Genomic DNA, 25102 nt, shown 5'->3' on the forward strand with positions numbered 1-25102 from the left:
GTAACAGAGATGGGAGCTCAGTGCAGAGGCTGAGAGGTTGATGAGAGGTTCACTGATGAGAAAAAGAACAGGCAATGCTGACAGGCAGCAAAATTATCGACCGTCTCTGGAACAGTCACATGCAACATGAGAAAGTTCTCCTATGCAGTTCCTCTCTGTAAGTGATCTTTATGGAATCTACAGAAGCCTATGAATACCATGAGCAAAGAAGATTTTGTACTGCAGCTCACTACAGATATCAAAATTCACTATCTTAGCGTTATTAAAATGGAGAAGTACGGAAAATTGAGACCAGAGCAGGCATTCTAGGGAAAACATTTGTTTCCAAGACTAAACACTGTATGAGTGGTCAAGAAAACATTCTAACTTGTTTAGAGGTGATTTTTAAAGATTTTAATGTCACTGCATATGCGTTTAGAAGCCTTTCACAACCAAAAATAGATAGTGCTGTGATAATGAGAAAGGACTTGTCTACATAGAATGAGCTGCCAGCTCTACTACTTCAGGAAGGGAATGGGTAAGAGCTGAATTCCAGGAACACATTGATTGTGAGGAAAGCTGACACCAAACCCAGCACGGACACATAGCCCCTTTTAATTCTTAATCCCCACAGCTGTTGAATCTCATTTACAGACTGACAGCTTCAATTGACTCCACCTGCCTGGCTCAGGTAGGCTTCCCCTAATTCATTGCACCATGGCAGATGACCAAAGTGTGATTCAGAACAGAAGAGACAGAAACCACCTCCAAAACTATTTAAGCCTTACTTACTATTGTGGCTCATTTCTCCATCTGACTCAAATCCATACACCTAGAGAAGCCATGAATCTCTACTGAAGATTTCAACATTTCTCCATATGCTTTAGCTGACATTTTTCAATTTAGCTATAATAAATGCACTGATCTTGTTAAACTCTAACACAGGAGATTATTGTACTTTCATTTATATCCATAATCTTAAAGGATTCAAAACACACAATTTGTTTTGAATCTATCCTAAACATTTATTCTGCTAACACCTTTTTTGCAGACCTAGTATGCATAGTGTTACTTCACTTTTTATATACAGCCACTAAAGAGACAGTCGTTTATTCCCAGTCATTTAGAAGATCACTTTTTCCCCTCCATTTCAAGTGTCCCATCTTATCCTAACTATCTGCTCCTACGTCTGCTGCAATGGGGATTTTCTGGTCCTTCAGAAAACTAGAAAATTAACACAGTTTAAATATTATTTATACAGAAAACAAAAATCACGTGCACTGTAGCAGAACGTTGAACAGATTTTTGTTTTCAGATAAGTTCAGTGTAGGAACATAAACACAAGGGTGCCTAAAGTTTCCAAGATAAAAAGATCAGACCGGCAATTTGCCAGATATTTGAGGGCTGAACAAAATTTGCATACATATTTGCACAAATACCACAAGCACTATAGTTAAGACAGACAAAAATAAGTTCCGAATCTATCCTCTGTTTTCACACACTTCTGACTTTCCAAAACATTCACCTTGCAGGCTGAAATTTTCCATACTAGGTTTGTATTTAGAAGACGTTATTCATTGTAGAAGACTAAAATCAAATTCTTACAGCCATTTTAGGCTCTCAGGACTCATCATACCATGACAGGCAATAACTTTTTCTTCTTCTTTTTCTTTTAAAAAACAGTAACATGAGTGCACTGCCATGCATTAAACACTTAATGTTCTTGTTAAAAAGCAAAGTAGCTCAAGTTCAGGAATAAGTGTGTGTGCAGATGGTAAAGTTAACACAGTGTAGTCATGGCATCCATTTACACCACACTACCTGCTACAGGTTAATCAATTCTACAACATCGTCCGTGCAGATTTCAGCAGGATCATTGGGTTTCAGTCTAGTTGGTGGTGGCAATAGAAAATGGGAACACAGCCTAGCATGACATCGTGGGGATCAGCCTTCACAGAATATTGATTTGCATGTTCCAACTGCGAAGCCTATGAGATATTTGCAACATGGAAGGTCCACTGCACCATACTGTCCAAACAGATTAGAGTGAAAATGGACAACTGTTCCAAGTGACTAGCATATTATGGCTGTAAGTTCTCAACCAAAACTGGGAAATCTTAAATTTCTTCTGTAAACTCAGCTATGCTGAACGTTTGTAATAACTTGTTTTTATTTCGGATTCCAAGCTAAATAAAATATGTATTATTTGCTATGACTAAGTATGAATAACCGCCAGGCACTTAGAAAACCTGAGTGACCACAGAGAATTCCAGTCCAATATGACCAACAAATAAGGAAATACTAAAATATCATTAAAATTTGCCTTTTATTTTTCTTGCTGGAGAGTTTTGCACAAACCAAGCTGATTGTTTTACAACATTCTTTTCCCAGTATACAAAGTTTTCAACAGGAGGACAAACAATATTAAACTGTAAAATTCATTCTGTTGAAGGCTATAGCAAAGTTTCTTCAATTGTTGTAGTCTTGGAGAGCTTGAGCCATGAAAAGCTTGCCCAGGTTCTGTGCATTGAACTCCTTAATATTCTGACAGTAGGTATTAATTTGACCTGTCAATAAAAAGAAGATTAAAACCTCATCAATTTTCAAATTCAGAAAAGACACCCCAGAATATGATTTTTTAAAAACAGCAAGATCACCTTTCATGTAGGATCATAGAGAAGCAACTGAAACAGGTTGAATACACTATGCTCGGGAATTCACATCATCAACATTCCCAAACAGGTTTGGAAAGAAGAATAAATTATTAGAGTAGGTAAACTGGTATGCTCAAAATCTCATAATTTTCCTACAACTGTGTAATTTACAATTTCTTAAAAGATATGACAATAAGAAGATATATGACAATAAAAAGAACAGTTTTTGTAGCTGTATCAGAAGCCTAATGATATATAAGCCTAATAATATTAACTAATGATTTAGCTAATTTAGTTGCTCTAAAATTTAGTTGTTCTAAAAATACTGTATAGCTGATTTTCAATTCTGCTTCTGTACATCTGCTGTCCCCATTATAATGTTATAACAACAAATATTTTCCACTAACACTAAATACTGTGGTACCCCTGTTTCACAATTTCTAGGCTTCTTTTTTTTTTTGTTTGTTTGTTTCCACCTAATATTTCACTTTGTTAGCTATTTCAAAAGCCATCAGGGTATGAAGACTTGTCAGTGCTATACAAATCAAATGTGCCCATTAAAACACTTTTATACAAGCACTGCTTCAAGTTATTTCCCTAGTTAGCCAGGAATAGCAAAACAAGAAGCCAGTTTAATCAAAATTAAGACTGTTTAGAAGCCCAATAAACTCTCAAGCTAATGCTCTATTTGAAAAGTTTTTAAATGCCTCAGAGACAAAAGAGCTAAGTTTTATTCTTTATCCACAAACTTTACTTCATCTGAATTTAAGTAGATGCTTCCAATTCTTCCCTTGACTGCAGTAAAAAAAAGAAATGAAAAGTGCTTTGGCTGAAAGCTTTGTTTCTCCTTTAATAGTTTTTAATTTCTCCTAAGAGATTATTCACATTAAGCTATCACTATCATAACACACGTGTGCACACTTATTTTGCATATTCTAAGCTATGCTAAATCTGAGTGTTTAAATACTTTACTGCTACTAGGATTCATTAACTGTTCAAAACTGTTCAGAACCATCTAAACAACAGTTTGTTGAAAGACTCTGGATTGAATAATGAATCAAGGACATTATTTCTTTCAAAAGGAGCAGTATGAAAAAATACCAGTAGTACCTTAAATCTTTTGGACATTCCAAAATTGAAGAGTTAATTATTATTTTTTTTCGTGTCAAATCACTCACTTTCTGTATTCTAACTGCCAAGACTTCTGTTTAATTTTCTTCAAGTACAGAACAATGGTGATAGCTAAGCTGAAAATCCTCCCATAGTTTAAAAAAGAAAATGGATTTCCTGTGACATTTTCCAAACTTATATTACTTTCAGTGCATCTAGGTTTTCTGCTCCCTGTGAGGTCCCAGCTATTTTTGCTCTTTCAGGGGCAGGCACTGAATTTTGTAGCAAACTGTGGCTGTACACTGCAGAACACCAGAAAACTGAACAGACTGGGGGTGAAACACAACCAGAAACACCTATGCTTTGTTCCCATTTATATTTTCATTCACATTTGGGTGTGGGAAGATGGAAGATAGATACCCTAGAACTCTGGTCACTAAGATCAAAGAAGTGGGCCCAATTCTATGTGAAGTTAAAAGCAACGTTCTCAGCTTCTGCAACAGTCATTTCAACGCCTAGGGATGGTCACAGTAACTTAGAGCTGCAGATAACAAGGCAGACACATGCTCTGCTCTGACTCAAAGCTCCTAGCCTAAGCAGTTGATTCCTGCCTCTCAGCTGTGCACCCCATAACATGTGGAGTTGAGGGAGGAGCTGGGCTATGAGTGCAGAGAGCAGCTTACTGGCTGCAGCAGTTGCTACTCCAATTTGCGCAGAAAAGCCATGCTCCATAGGGCATTTCTCCAGCTCTCCTTTCAAATCCCACTTCAGCTTCTCAGAATGGAGCCAGGAAGAGTCTCTTGTTGTTGCTCCTGCCCTTTTCCAGCAACCCATGAAACACAGATGGTCAGACACAGGCTAGCTATGATGGCCAAGTAAGAAATAAACCACGAAAGTCTCCATACATCAAGTATAAAGCTATATACAGCCATTTTGGTTAAACACAAAGGCCTGATTTTATGCTAGCTAAATGTAGCCATTTTAGTTAAACATATCAACCTGATTTTATACCAGCTAAATGCAGATGTTTTGGTTAAACACAGTGGCCTGATTTCATAAAAACATGTATGTTTATGCCAGTATCCGTAACATGCATCAGTTACTTCCCTAGATGGCTTAGAATTGTTCCACGTGTGGAAATTCACTTTCTAACAGAGGCAAGGACTGCCTACTAGCAATGAAGTTGTTTATCTTAGCCACTTCTTTTGGAATTCTTCAGCCACAAGGGCAGTTTGCTCCAATCAGAGCCTTCGACCAAACGAAGAGCAGAATTTAGAACGAGACCAACACCAAAACATAACACCATAGTGACAAAGATAACAAAAAATTAAGATGCTGTCTAGGGTAACAACTGCAGTTTTTCCCAGGGTAACATTCATGCGTGAAAAGACGAGTGAGAAAGACTGCTGGAACATTACCTGCAATAAGGAGTGATTCCATTCTGGCAGGGGGCTGTGGTGGTTTAAAAAGTTTATTGATGTCCTCTTCAGGCAGAGGGGCTTCTCCTCGGCTTTGACGCTGTAAATTTTCTTGCTGACGTCTCTGCTGATACTGAAAAAAAAAAGCAACAGAAAAAGAATGCAGCAGTGCTTTGGAAGTCCGGTTAAGTTTTTATTTTCAGATGCTCTTTGCTTAACTAGCAAGTACATTTTCAAAACCTTTCTTATCCATACTGGATAAAGAGTCAAGGGAATTTCAAATACCCCCTTGTATAAGAAACAAAATGACCAAGTGAAAAAGTAGCACAGGCTCTAAAAGATAAGCCCAAATGTTGCATCCAATTCACTGGCAACAAGCGTTAGTATTATTTTCTTCCTTTAAGCTGGCACCTGAAAGAAGTGAGGCACTAAGAAATCATGCGGCACTGAAGTGGTAGGGATCATTTTTATTATTTTTTTTTCAGAGTTAAATACTGTATCTGATGAAAAGATTACTGCATGTTAGATAAAAGCTTCCATTTATCCAAGCAAAAATGGAAAACAAGGTTAGAATATGAAGGTATATGAGAAACCACTGCCTCAAACAGTTATAGAAGTATAAGATGGTAATACCCAATTTTACATCAGTTACAGGTCTAAACAACAGTAATGTGAAAGGGAAAGAGAACTTGATTAAACAAGGTATTTTAAGCCAAAAGGTATTAACTCAAACCATCACAAAGTGGTAACTGAAACAAAGTGTAACGGCTCATTTCTCCATTCAGGTTATTCATATATTCTGCCACACGGATGTCATTTCTTTGTAGGTTACCCAATGACACACTGAAGCAGCAGTCTGTAAAAATTAATCTGCTACTAAAATATACTGACATTTGTTTTCAGTACTTCTCTTTTCCACGTAGATTATTAAAACTTCATAAAAATTAAGGCTGATCATTTTTTCATCTGTTGGATAAACATTTGTTCTCGCAGAACTACATGCATTCAAAAAATACATATGTGAGATTTTGTACCAGGTGTCAGAGCCAGGAGTAAACATTGTAAGCTTTGTCTACCAAAGTCCTCATATTCAACACAAAAAAACTTTAAAATAAACAAGCCAAATTGTACGGAGTATATTCTCTCACTTACTTAAACATATCTGTGCACAAGAGAACAGTTCATACTTGGTGGCATACTGAAATGAAGTAATTTTTTTTCCAGTACTAGTGACAAATGCATCTTTTTGGACATTGTTAAAAATAAAATATTAAATGCCCATATTTGTATGTGAATTTCATGTAGTTTCTTCTTTCTTTGCATTACCCCATTCACTTCTCAGCAGTCTGCCTATTATTCTCTATTGAAACGGCTTGCTCTTAATCATAATCACTCCATTTTAAAAATGAAGTTAAGACCACTAACTATGTCACAATGAGCCACTACTAAAGCAGTCATAGTTACTAAAGAAATGAAGTGAGACACCATGGAACCTACTCTGTTCTGCTTTTCCAAATAAACAGATCCCCTTGTTATCCACAAAACCTTTGAAGTGTATGCCATCTTTCTATTCAAATTAGGCAGCAAAGGAAAATAATTCTTCTGAAGATAACATGCAGGAAGAGTCTATGTCCTCAGGAATTGCAAAGCCAGAAGAGGCCCCTGATCACGTACTGCTTCCTTAAAGTAATCCCTACGCAAGCCATATTTAAGTGGGGGGGAAAAAAAAAAAAGCAAAAAAAAAAAAAAAAAGCCCATTCTGATTTAAAATAGCCAGTGATAAAGCATTTTACATGAAACATGGATACTCTTTGTAATAACTAGCTACTTTGTGGAGCAATAGCTGCAATATTTTATCTGTAAACCAGCCCGGTCCAATTTCAACTGGCCAATATTAAATCTTGTTATATCTCTGTCTGCTAGATTAAAGAGCTCAAATTTATTTTTCTTGCAGGTACTTCTTGAGTAAGCAGGTCACTCCTTCATTTTACACATGAATTTATTATATGAAGTGAATTGTATTCAAGAATATTGCTTTCAAGGCTTTTAAATCATTCCCACAGAGCTTTTTTCCAATTTACCAGCATTCTTCTCTAATTAGACATGGTACTGCATTAGTTGCTGCTGCTGCTGCATTTGGTAAAGCAACTGCCTCAGAAATCACAGCATGGTTGAAAGCTGGAAGAGGACTTGAGGTCATCTGGTCTGTTCAAGCAGGAGTATCTATAGCTGGTCTTTCTATTCTGGATTACCAAACCAGAGTCTTCTGGAATTTAAGCAGCTTTTTTTGGCATTTGGAATTAAAAGCCAGCACCACCTGATCAGTATCACTATCTACTGACATAAAATATGACTGAAATGTCATTTCTGATGAGGCCACTCTGCTGTCTTTTCAGTATGGACTGCTTCTTTGGAGGACTATATACGATGGTATTAAAACAGTTTGCTTCAGAACACTTCACTTGTACTTCACTGTACTGCTCTTTCATCCCACTTACTAATCCTCTAATCCTTATGTCCACAGTATATCTATCAAGTGACTTTGCTTTTATCACAGATCACTAACAAACACATAAAATAGCAAAGACAGACAAATCCCCATCATGTGTCAGCACAACTGAATTCATTTGATGATTCCCCACTAGCTGTAACATTTTATGACCCTACTTAACGGATATGTTTCTGAAAAAATTTTATCTTGCTTAGATCCAGACCCAAATCTAAAACCATCTGTCTTAGATAACACTCCCAAAACCGTATTTCATGGAGAAAGTCTTCTCGTTCAGGTTTTCCCTGTTACCAACCTGGTGCTTCTGCTGCTGCTGCTTGCTTACATTCCTCAGGTAGGTATTGTATTTTACAATGTCTTGGCTCATCTCATCCACTCTGTCCATCAGCAGCTGCAGACTCTTCCCCAGGTGATTACTGAAATACAAAAAACATTGCTGAAAGACTGAATTTATTACAAATATACATACATATAACTTGAAAATTCAAGTTATTTGACAAACTTTTCTGCACTAATGGCAGAGCTTGCACATGTATTTATTTATTCCGTTCCTGGTTATTTTTGTTCATGCATGTATTTGGAGACATTCTACCTGGCTTCTCCTCCTACAGTGTCTTGCCACATTACAAATATGATATTTAAATGTTTTGGTCTTTGCAAAGAACTTCCTAGTTATGAAAACCTTCTGCTTAACAAGACTTATGGATTCAGGTCAAATGTTTAAAAGAGAAAGTCTGATGCCTTTGTGGTGACACACAACCTTGAAAAACATTCTAGAAGATGTGTTCAGTTTGGTTTCAAGCTATTTCTGGCTTTTTTTCAGTGTTTCTAATGCTCAATAGGGATTGTTAAATACTCTTCAGAGGACTCTCTCATTAGCTAGACCATCAAACCATGCCTGGAAGGTTCAGCAGACATCACTCGATTTTAGCTGTTGAGAGGCAGTATCGCATCCAGCCCAGCCAATTCCACATTCCATATCATAGGCAACATGGAAGCATCTAGGCTGGGTGCGTCCAGTTCCAGTTATGCGATCTGCAGCCTTGGCCAGACAAATGCAGTCTGTTAAACAACTTTTATTGCAACCGTTTTTAGCAATTGGTTCAGTATTTAGCAGGAACTTAAGGTATACTTTCCAAGTTTAAGTTTTGGAACTTTAAAGAGTGGTGCCCATGGAGACAGTATTCATCCTAGATTGTGTTTACAGGGTAGTGCAGTAAAAGAAGGGTACTCACTGCTCTGTATTGATCCCTTTGATCAGAAGCTAGGTTTCTGGCTCCAAATTTAAGCCACACCCAGTACAACCTGGCTGAAGACCAAGGACTAAGCAGCTAAACCTCATTCTTCTCCTCTTCAACTGAAATCCACTAATATTCATGGAGTTTCTTTCAACTAAAAGCAGTTTGGTGCATTTCTATGTCAGAATCATATCCCTTTGTCACCGTTTCTCCCCATTATTTGAGATTCCTACTGCCTTTTACAAAGCATTCACTCCATCCTAAGTCCTATGGATCGGGGAAACTAACTGAAAGAGCCAGTAGGAAATAGCAGCGCAATGTGAAAAAGGAACAAGACACCTAATACTAAACCCACTGAATTCAGAACTGTAGACAGATGCTTGTAATATACAGAGGCACTAGAAGATACCTGCTGGGAACGTAGCTCAAGACACTCGCCCTCATCCACAAGAATCAGAACAGCTATTTCACCAGCTGAGCTGCCTGCTTACCCAACAGAAGGCTGGACCGGTAATTTCTGAGCACAGTTTATTTAAAGCCATAGTCTTAAACTTCTGTTGCCTACAGGGGCAAATGGTGAGGAAGATTTCAGCTACGAAGCAGAAAGAAAGGCGCCACTGTAATAATTATTTTTAAACTCCTTGGAGGGTTTCTTTCTTTCAGTCGAGCATTTCAAGCACTGCGATATTCAGAACTGTGGAATATTGCCATGGCCATGGGTGTACATGTTTTCATTTTCTACAGAGTTTATATTACACTGAGTTAGTGTAAGAACTGGATATTATCAGAACACTAATGATCTTACAGGGTTTGCAGCCATCAGGAATACAAAATTATTTTACAGATAGCGCCCTTATGAAATATAGCTGGTTACAAGAATGATTTTATGTGAATCTCTCTAGGAGCAGCTTAGTATAGCAGAATACTGAAACAGGGAGTTATTGTTAAGACACTGCAGTAATATAATGTTTGCTCTCATTGCCAAGGAAACAAAAATCTAAAAACAGATAACTTAAACAGATGTGAACTGAGACATGAAGTGATAAGTATGCTCCAAATACAGGACCTGCTTTTTCCTTATGTCTCATGTGCCTGATACTCTCTTTTACTCCATCATCTCTTTAAGAATATAAGAAGGCCAATAGGAAACAATTTATAAAACTCTGTATGCGATGTTTAAGTACGTTTTATTCAGCAGAAGTTTATATGAGTGAGATTTAGAAGGTTAAATTGCATTGCTCCAGCCCATAAAACTCACCATACACTTACTCAGCCCAAAAGCTCTCTTAGGTATCTCCTTTCCTTCTGCACTCCCATAGAAGATATCAAAACTTACACTACATGGTACCTAAATGCCTGATACGCTTTAATGCAATAATTAAAAAAAAAAAGTGCAAGTAATTGCTGCTCACATATCCATAAAGATTCATTTTCCTAAAAGTCTCTGTGATAGTGAAATGGAGACAACACGGAGTTCAGCACCCAACAAATTGTTCTGTGAGCACAAGTAATACAGAATTAGCATTTTCAAGAGATGTGTTGAGATAGCACTAGGAGATGACTCAACCTCAGGTATCAGTGAACATTCATAGGAAAAAATTATTAGAAATACCTAGCTGTAGGATTGCCATCATAGCAAGCATCAAAAAGTCCACACAGGTGACTGTATACATGCTAGTGTTGTGCACTTTTTCAGCCTTATAATTGATTCCCTATTCCCCCCCATTACTCTTCACCAAAAAGGGAAGATATACACTCAAATAGTTGGCACAACAATTACTTCCAATTCTTTTTATCAAATAAAGTTAAAATAATTCTGAGGGTGAGAAATGGAAAGCTGTGAGTGGACAGCCCTAATCCATAGGTGACTTGGTTATTCTGGCTGATGAGCCTTGCCTTTGGCAGTATTATGGTCTAGCTTCCATGGAAGAACAAAGCATTACCTGTAATCAGATTACATCCATTTATCATTCACTGCATGAGTGTATCCTGTTGAGCAACCTGGTCTAGTGGAAGGTTCCCTGCCATAGCAGGGGTCCCTTCCAACCCAAACCATTCTATGATTCTATGATTAGGATGCAGATCTGGCTAAAGGACCTGAATGCAAGCTTCCCTCTTCGTGAGGGAATGCTCATACCACCAGAGCCTCCCGTTGTGGATATATTTTAGAAGAGCAAAGGTATGGTTTGCTGTTGCCAGCAAAGCTGGTTTAAAAGGTTCCAGCATCAGCATCTTCCTGCCTCTCCCTCTGCCCAAGGATTACAGCACTCTCAGCTGTATGGATTCAGCTGTTTGCGTGGGCACACTTTAAACCGTTCCAGTGAAACGCTCTACTGTAAATGCAAAAACACCCTCTGTTGGGGTTTCTTTAAACAGAGGGGGAGAAAGAGAGAGACTGAAGGAAGGGCTGGAAGGGAAGAAGAGTGGGAGCCTGACTTTTTCCACCAGTCTATTCCACAAAGCTATTTGTACAGCCGTACTCCAAAACAGATGAGGGAATAAAAAAATCTTTGAGGGCGGGAGGGATGCAGAGATGAAATGGGGATAGAAGGGAGGAATGATGCAAGCAGCTGGGGGTTGGAACCTCAACTGGCTCCACTTCTGTAGGATTCGTAGCACGGAGCTACACATGAAGCCCACATTTCCCTCAGCATCTTTAATCGGGAAAGGACTCCACACGTACTCGCTAAAGGTCTGAAACACCCACAATGCATCCTCAAGTTAGCCACCAAAGCTTCAAAAAGAAGCAGGAATCCCCATCATTCTTAGCTTCCCATGTCCCAGGCATTAGTTTTCTCTCTCTCTCTACGTGACTTGTAAGGCCTCACAGTTTGCACTTTCAGAGAAGCTGAGCTACCCATGCTGCAAAAGGAAGCAGAGCCTCTGAGATCTGAGTTGCCATGCTGATCCACGCACTTCATGTTGGAGGATGGTAACACAGGAGCTGCAGGAATCCAAAAAGAAAGGCCTTCTGAAATTATCATAAAATAAAGTACATGCAGGATCCATTTATTTGCATCTTGTCTAAAGAAAATGAGAACAGGGAACAGCAAGGGCAAGCACAAGAAGAGCCCTATCTACTGCTCTGGTTTTCCAATTTCATCAGCTGGGCTGAGGCCCCTCTCTCTGTCACTGCTTTATGGGAAAAGGTGCCACTCTGCACAGCATTCTCCTCCTGAGGGTAACAGCATTGTGTGGATTAGAGAGGTACTGCTGGGCCAAGCACATCTTTTTGATTAAATATTTCTAAGGAACATTCCCACCGCTTAGCAGAAGAACTTGTTTACATCTCCACATTTCAGCCTGAATACAACCTGTGCTCTTTTTAAGAGGATTTTGTTTGAGTGAGATATGTAAGTCAGGAGTCTCAGAGCTCCATTCCCTTTTCTATTTTGACTTTGATGTGTGCCTTTGGGCAACACATTTACCCTCTGTGTGTCAGCTTCCCCCATCTGCAAATTAGAGATTTTCATAATTATCTTAATAATCCGTTAAACACACAGATTTCTGAACAAGCAGTACAGTGAACAAAGGTTAACATTATTTTTGAATGCCAAAGTAACCCTCCTTATGTCACTTTTGTAAAAATACCGCATCTGATGTTTGAAAAATCTTTCTGCCAAGTAGATGTTACTGCAGTAAATGTTCAGCACATGTTTGCTTCCACTGACGCACACTATTAGAAAAATTGCTTGAGACAAATTGAGATATTATAGAACAACCCTATTATGAAGCTAGACCACAAAAAAGCTTTTTTTAATTTAAACTAGATCATCAATGGAACAGGGAAGAGATGGATGAGAATGGGAAAGTTGGTTGTAATTATTTCTCTGAAGATCTGGAACATTATCTGACAGGATTTTAATTCCTGAGTTTCTATCAAAAGATTGGCAGCATTCCAAGGTCTTCACAAGACATTTTGGTCCTTAAGGGTAGCAGGAGTATAACAGTTTGAGCAAAAAGGCCTTTACTTGCTATTACTTGCTAGCTGTGCGCTATTCCACCTTTAACTTCTTTCCCGAGATTACTCCAGTTAACTCACAATTCACAAGAGAAACACAGATTTATGCCCAAAAAGTAAACTACTTCATACAATTATCACAAATTTACTTCAAAAGGAAAAAAGACATTAAGGTGCATTCAAAGTACCTCAAATAGGTACAGCTTCAAATTCAGACAAGGTGGGTGGCTGAACATGTGAGAATCTTGATGAAACAAACACTCCAGATGAGAAGAACCAAGGGTAAATAATTTCATTGCCAAAACCATTGCTTCAGAAGATTAAAAAAGGTTCAGGGATGCTCCCAAAGGACAGGGGGAAAAAAAAAGAAGCCAAAAAAAGCCACCAAAAATGAACAACAACAAAAAACCCATCTCACTTTACCTAAAATAAAGTAGTCTTAAAGCTACTGCCAACTAAATCTACAGCAGCAGCAGAAGTTCAATGAGGAAGACACCTCAAAACTTAAAACATTGATATATTGATTTTTCAGCCTATACAAGGACAAAAATAAGGAAATACAAAATGAAAATAAAACTCCAGAATAGTGGTAATTTGAACTCCCCTACTTCAGGCAATATATTGTTTGACAGAAATCTTGGTAACTGAATTCAAGTTAAAATGAGTTAAATATTTAAGCAAGCAATGTAAATCACTCTCCACTCTACCTAGAATAAATGAACATTAAAGTGTTGCTATCTTGCCAGTTGATGCACACTAATGTAAAATGTCACTGAACGTAACCTGCCACATAACTAAGAGCAGCTCTAAAGAATTAAAAAAAAAAACAACAAATGCATTTACAATAATCTTCAAATAAACTCACTGGGATAATTTACAAGATCTCGTCTGCTTCAAATCAAACTAAGCACCTTAAGCTTCTCCAACAGACCAGGTGAGCTTGAAGAATGCTACCAGGAAAGTCAGCTCAAGAGGCAAAGCTGAAAACTGATGAATCTGCTGAATTAATTCCCCATTACTGGGAAGCAGTAGTCTTTGGTAAGCTGAAGAAATTGCTGCCAGCGTAAAGGATAGTAACTATGCAAGTTCAAAGAAACACCTTTAATTGAAAAGTCACTTTTAACCGGGTTTATCAAGAATCCATTTCCACCTGTGTCATTGTCAAGAACAGTGCTATACTGCTCTAAGAAAACACCTATTGAAAATACACTTTGATTCTAAAAGGAAAAAAGCTCTCCTTTATTCTCCTGTTGTGAAGGATTCCTAAGCACAAATGGAGAGCTTCTTTTTTCCTTCACTTCTCTGATGAAAGGACTGCCACAAAAACCTGTCTTGCACTAGGCTACAACCCAACACTGCCATTCCAATAAGAAAACTAACTTGTAAATGTCTGTCTTTTAGCTTGAGTCAAGGTAGCAGTACAGCACAGTTACTACCAAAAGATGACAAGCCAGTGAAAAACTTCACCTGTGTTTTGTGATCTGTTCAGACTCATTTCCATTTAAAGAACTGTACTGTGTGACTAGCAGCAGCCTGAGTAAGGATCCAGGTTGCTTAGTAGTCTTTTTTAACAGGAGGAAAGTCCAAGAAGCAATAAAGGACAACATTGTCAAGTCACCTGCACACCTTCCCGCGTCCTCATCACAGTTCTCCTTTTCATGGTAAAGTGGCAAAGCTCGTGAAGAATTGTTCATCTCTCACATCCAGTACCTGCCCATTCCTCATGGCAAAAGCCTTGACATCGCAAAAAGACTGACAGGAAGCCTGGACACTGAGTAGCCTGCACATCTCAGCAACAATTCTTTACCTACTGATTAATTCCAGACACGGCAACTAAACTGGACAAATTACTGACTAAATATTCTCCTGTGACATCTGTAAGTTCCCAAGCACAGTTCAGCCTTAGATCCAATCTCTCTTGCCCAATTTCTCTAAAAACATCAGATCCCTCAGTATGTGAACATAACCTCTGGAAAAGAAAACAGAATGAAATGGAGTTGAAGACTACTGCTAACTCCAGCAACATATGGACTACTAGCAACATGGAATCTTAAATAGCTTTACATGGCGAGGGGAAGAAAAGGACCTAATTTGGTTGGCAGGGTCAATAGTGGAGATCAGAATCTTGGCAGATCAAGGTAAAAAGAGTGTTACACTCCAAAAATCTATTAGTGAATATATTCCATTCCTACGCAACAAGATATTGCATCCTTTTCCGCATCTGTTTTTTTCAATCAGCCCAATAATAACCAAATTAACTACACTGTGTCAGGTAGGATTTAACTACCATCAAATTTCTGATCACACTGCTCTAGGTGAAGCCTCTTTTGTATCGTAAATGTACTTTTGGGGCAAAGTGCTACAAGAACAAAAAGCTACTTAAATAATTATCGACATCATTAATGCTGGCTGCCACCAACATCAGCCTGAGCTTTTTTTACAGTTTCTCAGACAGACCATTCTTTTAATGAATCCTGCAACTAAAGTAAGACAAATGTGATTTATTTTTTATCAAAATTATTAACAGCGTCACTTAAGGATTACCTAACAGAATTATTTGCCTTAATTTTTCTCAATACTGGTATTCTTCTGAAGTGAAGAAAATATGCATTACTGAAAGGGGTACATAGTTCAAGCAGTACAGGTAAATACAGATTACGGACTGATTTTAGTCCTAGAATTAATGCTATCGTTTTACCACGCAGATTTTCCTTCAGCAAAAAACATATGAAGGTAAAGTCTTAACCCCATTAGAGTCAAGGCAAAGCTTCCATGGGCTGTAATGAGACTGGGATTTCACCCAAGGTGTTAAACTGTGGCTTGGGAAAGCGAATAAAAATACATCCATTATTGTAACAAGTACTTACCTGCTAGCCAGACTGAGCAATTCATGTCTATCAGCTACTGCAGATTTCTTTTCCAGTTCCCACAACATCACATTGATCAGGTATGAATTCTTAATTACAATGGGCACTTCTTCAAACATGTTTTCATAAGCAATATTTGCTTTTTTCAAACTGTGAAACAAGTTAAAAATATTTATTAAAATAACCAGTACCTGTTGTTCATTTTGTTAAACTGTTGCTCCAGCTACATTAAATAGGCAATTTTGTTAAAATTTCCCATTTCCAGAGCTCCATCTGCACGCAGAAGTCAGGTCTCTCTGTTAGAGAGCATTTGCATGGCAAAACCTCACATTTACAAAGAGTAGGAAAAGCTGCTCTACAAAAACTCTCAGAAGTCAAGCAGCTGCTTTGCTCGCTAATACATTACTTACATGAAAAAGCCTCCAGCAAAAGACTGCACTGACAGGATTAACTCTGCCCCTTCCAAAATACTTCACTACTTTCCCTGCCATCAGATTTTCTTAAACAGAAGTGAACAGTTACCGTATAACATCAAAACAGCTTTAAAGTCATAACTACTACAACAATAAACTATTTCCCCAATAGCTAAATCATTAAGAATTTTATTGATGAAAATTAGACTGACAAAACACCATGTTTCAGAACAATTAAATTCTATGGTGGATATTAAAATACAAGTTTATAGTGCACTTTTAAAAAATATAACAACTATTGTTCGTGTTTTAAAATAAAATAGATACTGACACCTTTCATAAAATCTGGAAATAAAAGCATGATATATGTTTCTAAGTAAATAAATCCTTAACTTCTCTGAATGCGTATGGAATCTTAAAAACATTTGCCTTTTTTTTTTTTTTTTTTGACTGAGGACCAGATTTGTTTGTTCATTATGCAAATGTTATCTTTAGACACAGAGCAATGAAGTTACTTGGTTTCTCCTCAATGAATAAAGTTTAACAAGTGTTTGTGCTTTTGCTGTTGAACACCAAGCTGTTTGGGGAATAAGGAGAAAATTCAGGCCTACATCTACTACAAGCAACTATTCTTTTGAAACAGTTAATTACCTTTCACTTGAGAAGACTGTGTCCACACGGGGGAGTTAATTTGGAATAAACACAAAAGACCAGCTATTGTAAAATACCTGTTCAATTTTCCTTCTGAAAAAAACCAGCTCAAAGACAGACCAGCTATTTCTACTTCCCCTTCTCTCCTGATTCCTCCCTTTCTTTTCTTTTTTCCTTTTATTTATTTTTTTTAATATATTTTTTTGACTCTATTCCCAGACACAGCTGCCTTTGCCATGTTCCTTAGAGCCAGCCTGTCCACCTCCAAAATGAGCCCAAGTCCCCCCTACCCCTGCCCTCATTTAAGTGCCCAATGACTGACTTCTGTTCCTTCTCCATGACTCTATCAGTACACATCTACCATCACACAGAACACATTCAGTTTCCCAGCACGTGCTGTTACATGAGATTTTAAAAATACTGTATTTCATCATCCCATGTACCTTCCTGCACCCAAATAATCTAGGAAGATCATCAGAAATCATTCTTCTCAATTACTTACGCTTCTGGAGAGAAGTCCTTTTCTTTGCAAACTTCCATCAGTTTGGGAGTCAACCGATACGCCTTCAGTGACAAAGACCCTTGGGCAGTCTTAATGGGATCTATAATCAAAAACAAAGGAAGAATATTAATATAAACTCCAGCTTACTTTATAATTTATAAACAGGAAGCAAAGAAATAAATAGTCGTCTTGGAAAAATAAGACAATCAACACATATTGAAATGTAAAATACAACTATGTACAATGAGGTTGATTAATAAACATAACTTGGAGAACACAGTGGGGATAGAGAACCCTCCTACCCATAACATTATTTTCCCATTAAAGGTCTAATTCACATTTTCTATTTCTTAATGTGAACTATCCGCATAACTTATGTAACAGCGACCTCATTTAAATAAATATTTTCCCCTCTAGTCATTATGCAGTAAATCAAAATATTCGTTAAGCAGCATTTTAAAGAAAATAGCATTTCTGAGCAGCAATAAGCTAATTCAGATCAAGTTGCCCAGCTGCTCGGTGCACAGCGATGTAACTGGTATATAAAATGCTTAATTTTGCCGTGACACACTATACTGAATGTAGGAGGAAATTTTCTAAACAAACTGTTACATTCCTAGGACAAAGAAGCTTAACACTTACTGCATGATAATGGCTGAATCATGCCAACATTAGAATAAAAGCTGTGTTAACATTCATGTTGTCTGAAACTTAACGCAGTAAAACTTTTAGCAATCGGTGATAAAATAAAAACCAAAATAGACTGAAACAAGTGGAAAATTCATCAAGGTCTGATGATGCAATGTTTCCAGCCAATATAAGTATACTTTAACAACTTGTTCTTTACTGTAATCCAATTGTTAACATACTGAAACAATTTTGGGGCAGCTCATAAGATTGATCGTATTCATTAGTATTTTTTCTGACAGATACTCAGGACGTTACATTTACTTCTCAGCTGGAAACTATATGCAAGTCTGCCAGATATGGCAAACTGTGAGTGTTTGGGGAGGGGGAGGCTATAAAGCTGTTAAATTGCCTACGGTTCTGATACAGCACAGAACATCTGGTCTGGAGAGCTTGAGGAAACACCATTAAATAGGCAGAAAAGAAAAAAATCTTTGTGCTAAGAAACAGTCCAGGTTTTGTATGCTTCTGTCAGAGGTATAAAAAAAACTTGGCAATTCGTGTCATGATTGGTCAGTCACGTACAGAGCCAGACACGCTAGCAATCGGGGTTTGTTAGACATCTGGTCGAGTTCCACCAGCCCCTCTGACGAGGGAGGGGAGATGAAGGAATAAAAATGAAGCAGCTACTCCAGCATTCCAAAACGTACACATCAGGGCTCTGATAGCAAGAAAAATAAACAGAAAGAAGGAAACCCTGTCTAGACTTAGCTGCTGCTGAGGCTGCCGTAGACACAGGGTTGGTATTTACTTGAAAAGGCCTGCCAGGCTACTCTTACAGGCAAAAGACAGAATACAAAAATAGTAGTAATAATATTAAGAGGGGAAAAGAATAATAAAGGAAACCTCATACTAACCGTAAATGAGAACTACAGACTCCTCAATTGCGTGCTGGTAACTGAACTGGGAGTCCAGGAGGGCACGGGTGACAAAAGAGCCATAGTATGTGGACTGGTACCAGCCAACATGAAGATGATCAATGTTTACGTGGCGAAGGCTCCGCATCATTTCCATCTGGTATTGAACTGGATTAAATAAAAATTATGTTTAGAAAGTAAACTTACACAATTTGTACTATTTCTAGAGAGCATTTAATATTCAATGACTAAATTGTACTACTTCTTTTCATTGTTTTTTTCTTTCATTCACTGCATAGAAGTGTGCTCCTGCACTAACTAGACTATCTGCAGGAAAATACAGGGCTTTCTCAGAAGGTAAGACTAGCCTAAGCAAGCAGACTTTCTTTTTTCAGCTGGACTTAATTGCTAAAGCGATCAACAAACTGTTACGTCTCATTTGCAGTGCGTATTACTTGCTCATTCATAAAAAATCGCAGATACCAGGTTTCATTAACCAGTAGTAATTTACATTTTATAACAAAATAAATAGTGATTTAAATCACGGTACTGTTAGGAATTAGATAATATTCCTTTAGATCCAAAAATCATCTAATGCAAATACAAAATAGGAAAGAACTTTGTGTGCTCCTCACAGTTTAGAACTACATTTTCAGTACTACAGTTTGAGGCACCCGCTATAGTTGTCAGACAAATTTAATTGCATTTATCTTCGACTTTTTAACAGTGTTTCTTTCATATATGTATATGCAATATATATAAAGATAGAGAGATAAGTATTATACATAACATACATACAGAGCGTGTTATCTTAGCAGAGAAAGGTTGATTTTTTAATTTGTATTTTTTTTAAACCCACAGCTGTAATGTTTTATTGTGTCCATGAACAAATTCTATTTCTACCAAACACCTCATTCAGACAGATTACCATGATGGAAGAGCAATGCTTAATGTTTAAGCAATGTTTAACACGCTCCGATCGAGCAGATCCACACAGCTTATCGCCTATCAGACCTTCTAGACAGACACTGCCTGCTGACTGTATATGAGAGTGCTGATTTCTGTGTGCCAGTGCTCACAGCCAAACGATAGGCAATCAGATGCAACAGCACTACATGATCCTTCAGTTTTATCTGCTGCTCCAAATTCACAAAAACAACTCCATCCTATGCACTTATTTCTGCGTTTTTTGTTTTTTGTTTTTTTTTTTTCCCATGGGCTCTCCTTGCGCAGATGAAAATATGACATTCATTATAAAAGAAAGCCACATAAATTAATTAGAGAATAGAACGTGCTAAGTGTTCAGAACCCACTTTATATCATTTCCAGAATAAAAAAAAATTACATCCTTTTAAGATATGAGGAGACATTTCTCAAGAACGGACACATTTTCCAACTTATCACACACAAAGCACAAACTAAATTCTGCAGTCTGCTAACCCTTTTAAATTACATGTCTTAAGCAATCTACATACGTTTGTATAAGCACTTGCAGACTTCTTCCATCAGCATACGTTGGTGCCTGCATTCTATTTCATGATGCCTTGGTATAAATGACTTACAATTTGCGTTTCACCCAGGACACCAACAATAACCTAGCACCCCACAGCTAACACAGCAAAACCATCCAGGTTCAGTCTGAAACGCCACACGCACCTATGCAGAAAGGCCCGCGCCACAGGGCTGCCACTGCGCCGCGGCACATCTAAAGGTGTCACTGCTTCCCAGGACAGCCAGCTAACTGGAACCGATCTAACAGCTCCTTTACAGTCGCTACCAACACCTTTCCCCTCGCCAGACTGAAATAAAATAAACGTTAATCCCCTTTTCATTGCATAACTTCCAGAAATACAGGACAGCTTCAGGAATCCTCCTTACTCAGCAGCCCCCGCTGTTCAGCAGGTAGCGTCTCAAGACATTTCCCACTTTTCTAACAAAAACAAAGTCAAGATCTAGCTTGTCAGAAAAGCACAGTCCTCACATTTAAAGGTTTGGTCGGCTTTTTTCCTTTTCTCCTACTTTTTACAATTAAAACATACAGAACACAATTCTTTTCCAAAATTGCGATGCTGCTGCTATGACCACAATTTTAAATAGAAAAAGCGTAATATACATTCAATAAATGTGGAAAATGTAGATAGAATGGGCTATTTTGGTTTAATGGAAGTTTTTTTAAAAAAAACTTGCATAGAAAGCAAGTAAGACTTGCTTTTGACATGACCTGCAAAGACATGAAATTACGGTTAAATCCTCTCTAGCTAGATGAAGTCATGAAAAAGAAAAAACAGAAAGATTTTCAAAAGCAGTTGAAGGAGAGGAAATTTTTTTTTAAAATGAAAATAGAGGAGGATTTTTAGACTGTTGATCTACAGTGCTAATTGCAGTGCTGATTTTCTTCAAATCGAAGACGTAGTCAAAGTTGAAGTGGCCATGAAGCGATAGAAAAAAAGTATTTTCTACACAGATTCCTTTGAAATCATACGGTAAAACCCATTCCAGTATTTTCTCCTTTAAGAGATTTTAAGGAGATGTTAAAGATAGGGAACACCCAAGGAAAACATCCAGATCTTGTAAATCTGAATAAAGGTATGTTATGCTCTTACAAGTGTAAGTGCAACCCAAAAATTATGTTGGAGGACTTCTTGTCCTAAACACAGCATCATGTAACTGAATGTGAGAGACATCACGTAGAAGAAAGGCCTCACTGAAAAGCATCCAGATTTCAAGTCAGCAGTTCCTCCTCTCATGACTGTTAGCAGTTAGATGATAATGAAGGCAATAGCGGAAAAATCTCAAAGAACCAATAAAGCATCAATAGCTAACATCTCTGCCTTGGGAAAACAACTGCAGAAATTAAAACATGATGCAGTTCCCACCAGAGAGAAATGGAAACTCTTTTAACCAAACATACATGTTTTATAACGTGTATTAGCAGCTAGATAGCTCCAAGAGCTGCCAACTTGCACAAATGTGTAACAGTCCCTAAGTTGCTTTTGCTGATATCATTACTGCCATTTCTTCACATCTTTTGCCCACTCTACAAAGCATCATGTATTTAACTAGAAGTCAAGTACAAACTAGGGAAGAGTCTTCTTCTATCCAGTCCTCACTCTGCTATGACTTGGGGAAGTCAAGCACTTTGACAAGAAGTTCACTGTTTCAAACCATAACGTTTGGAAATGTGGGTGCCCTCCAAGTCTAAGAATGCCTGGAGCTTAAATGAGCAAGGAAAAGGGCCAAGCATTGGTCAAGTCAGACCAGAATGCAACGAAGTTTGCACTTTTAGGCAAATTATTTGCTCAGAAGCTTCCTTATGATGAGGTAAGCTATCAGACATGCCTGCACTTCATGCTTTTTGCATTAAAAATGCACCCACTGCATCTCTAACTCCTGAACACTTGGCAGGAATGGATTTTTTGAACAGACGACCTTTTTCACTGTCGTTGAAATACATATTTCCTCCAAAATTAGTTAGTTTTTCACTTGCTTGCAAAGAAATTAAACGGGGAAGCAGGAAGGAAGAAAATAAAATAAGGCAGCTAGTAAGCATTATAATTAATTTAAAGCAAAAAGAAAGCAAAACTGTCCAGTATGGGTGCTTTGCTTGAATCTGAGTGATACTTGTCTGTACAAACAAAATCCTGAAAATTAACTGAAAATAGAAACATAAAAGAGTATTGCAGTTATTCAGTGGATATTCCATGATTTAAACTAAATTTTAACAAAATTATCATAAAAGAATAAAGGAAATACTCAAATAACATCAACATTTGCTTCTTTTCCAAAAATCAACAACACTAGAAACAATCTAACATTTTACACACATATCCTCAAGGTTAACAACAAGGAAATAACATACACAAATTCATATAATAGATAAGATACGATACCAAGAACTGAACACTGATGTGGTGACCCATTTAACATTAGGGACAACTCAGCCAGAGTTGGCAAATTCACATTCTGCTTGAAATAACAGCTTATTTCCCAAACTCTTCTGAAACAAGTGTTCCTGAAACAGCCTCATACATGATGCAAGTCTATTCAACACTCCAAAATTATATTATTTTCTCTATAAACAATTCATTAAAATCCAGCCCTTATGAGGTCACATACCAACGTACATGTTGCCAAAAGTCAGTTCTGAAATAGTTACTGTCAGATGAGATGTATGTCAAGCTGGCCACACTCACACTACTGGTAATTGTTACAATGTGAAATACTGATCAAAGATGACCCAGAACCAACACATCTGATGGTACCTTAGATGTGTAGGGTCTCAGTTTCCAAAACACTCTTTAAAGTTTCTACATGTTAAGAAGTCTGCTTTGAAGAGTGGCAACGGACATGTCTCTGAAGTGGAAGAACTCGGGACCAATGCTGTGGGCTGATCTGCCATCCTCGCTCATCCACTGCTCTTCACAGCGTGGCACTACCCAAGAAACCAGTAACCACTAACATCTGCATAAGCCTGCATTTCACAATTAAGTGTCTGACTTGCCTTGCATTCAGCAAATTGGTCCTTCAACTACAAACTTGAGAAGAAATTATGTGTGTCTCTTCGTGAGAGCACATCAAGCAATTTCAAGAGCAATTTAGAGGCAGCTCACCCCCTGGACTCCCCCAAGGACTGCCCAGACCACCTGAGGATGAATATTATTTTCTTGCCAGACTTCGGACAATCAGAAGACAGAAACTAAAGCCTATCAAAAGCCACAGTAACCAGCTCCTGCTCTAACACATGTCTGGATTTAACTGACAACATAGACATAGCCAATTTTAGTTATTCTGGTCAAATTATATTGAAAACCAGCCAAAACATCCTTTTTACAGCACCGCTACTAACGTGCAATATTTTTAGGGCAATTAATTGGTATCTTTTGAAGTGCTACCCTGTGGCAGCAAGCATACTAAACAAGTGCTATACTCTACATGGTACTTTTTAGCAGCACAAAAAAATTCTGTTTTTTCCTATACATATTAAACTTTGCCAAACCACATGTATGCATCACACAGTATCTTCAATGACTAAAACAAGCTAGCAGATGCTAGTTCAAGGAACTAGTATATGCATTTGAAAAGAAGGAAAATTGATTTATTTAATGTAATTAAGCTCAGAGAATTATGGAGACAACAGATTATTTTTTTTCCCTCCACACATACAAACCCAATTAATTGCCTAAAAAAACTATGAATCATAAAGACTGCATCTATTGATAACACAAATTTTGAAAATGCAAGCATAATTACCACCACAACCAACTTATTCTTGTTAAAAATATGAAGGATGGGCAAGGAGAACCAAGAAAACAGTTAATTCTAGTGATAGCAGTATATTACTACAGCCTTTAGATACCACTGAAACATATTTTAAGCTTAAGAATGCAACACGTGCATGTATTTGCAGATTTTTATCTATATCCAACTTCCAACTTCTCCCAAGACAAACGCACAAGTGGAGTAACTCAACAATTCACCTATTCAGGGTGAAAAAAATTAAAAGTAAATATTGCCTTCCTCAATAATATTCATTTCCTCCTCTGAAATATCAAATCGGTTGCAAAACAGTACTCCATTTTATGAATTTTTGCTACAGTGGGCTGAAAGCACCTGATCTCCTCTAAACTTGGAAGCTAAGCAGACCAGGACCTGTGAATATCTGTTTGGGAAAAAATCACCTGAGAACAGGCAAAAGTCCAGGAGTCATAGTCAATCAAAAGACCACAAAAACAAAAATGAGTCAAAAGGCTGAATTCAACTTCATTTTAGTTGCCATAATCCAGGATGAAAAAAAGTGGGGGCAGAAAACGCATGTCCAAAATGGATTAAGTTTTTCTAAAGGAATTGCTACCTTTTAGTAAGTCAGCAACCCAGGTAGAAAAATTGCGTGCTATTATAACACATGCTTTCTCAAGGCTGCTTTTTTTCTTTTTTTTTTTTTTTTCTTAGTAGAGATCATGGGACAAATTGAAATTAAAATCTGTAGCAATCATCTCCATTTGTGTTACTGATGCTCTGTAAATTGTCTTCTGAAAAGGTGATTATTACAGAAATGGAAGATTTGATAGTGTCTCAACACTTTCTGAAGCCAAAAGGCCTTCAACTTTATAAATAAGAAGGGGTGAAACAAAAAGGGAAAACTTTTTAATACTGCTACTGCTAATTGTGTAAGCTCAGCAAGCAGCTTTATCTTTAATGCCAGTTCCAATCAGAATCATTAATATTGGAAACGACCATTAAGATGACGTAGTCCAAC

General features: G+C 37.6%; 1 protein-coding gene across 1 annotated transcript in view; it reads right to left on the reverse strand.

The window, feature by feature from the left end:
* Positions 1-2286: 2286 nt before the first annotated feature.
* The window catches only part of EIF3H (eukaryotic translation initiation factor 3 subunit H), an 81037-nt gene continuing 58221 nt past the window's right edge, over positions 2287-25102 (reverse strand). The window contains exons 3-8 of the mRNA XM_052703648.1: positions 18847-19014; positions 17303-17402; positions 15737-15886; positions 7966-8086; positions 5162-5294; positions 2287-2546 (exon numbers count right to left, since the gene is read on the reverse strand). Coding sequence (XP_052559608.1) covers positions 2449-2546; positions 5162-5294; positions 7966-8086; positions 15737-15886; positions 17303-17402; positions 18847-19014 — 770 coding nt within the window. The 3' untranslated portion in view covers positions 2287-2448. The remainder of the gene's footprint in view (positions 2547-5161; positions 5295-7965; positions 8087-15736; positions 15887-17302; positions 17403-18846; positions 19015-25102) is intronic.

This window comes from Tympanuchus pallidicinctus, unplaced genomic scaffold (assembly GCF_026119805.1).
Source record: "Tympanuchus pallidicinctus isolate F22 unplaced genomic scaffold, pur_lepc_1.0 scaffold5, whole genome shotgun sequence".
In the NCBI taxonomy this organism is placed as follows: domain Eukaryota; kingdom Metazoa; phylum Chordata; class Aves; order Galliformes; family Phasianidae; genus Tympanuchus; species Tympanuchus pallidicinctus.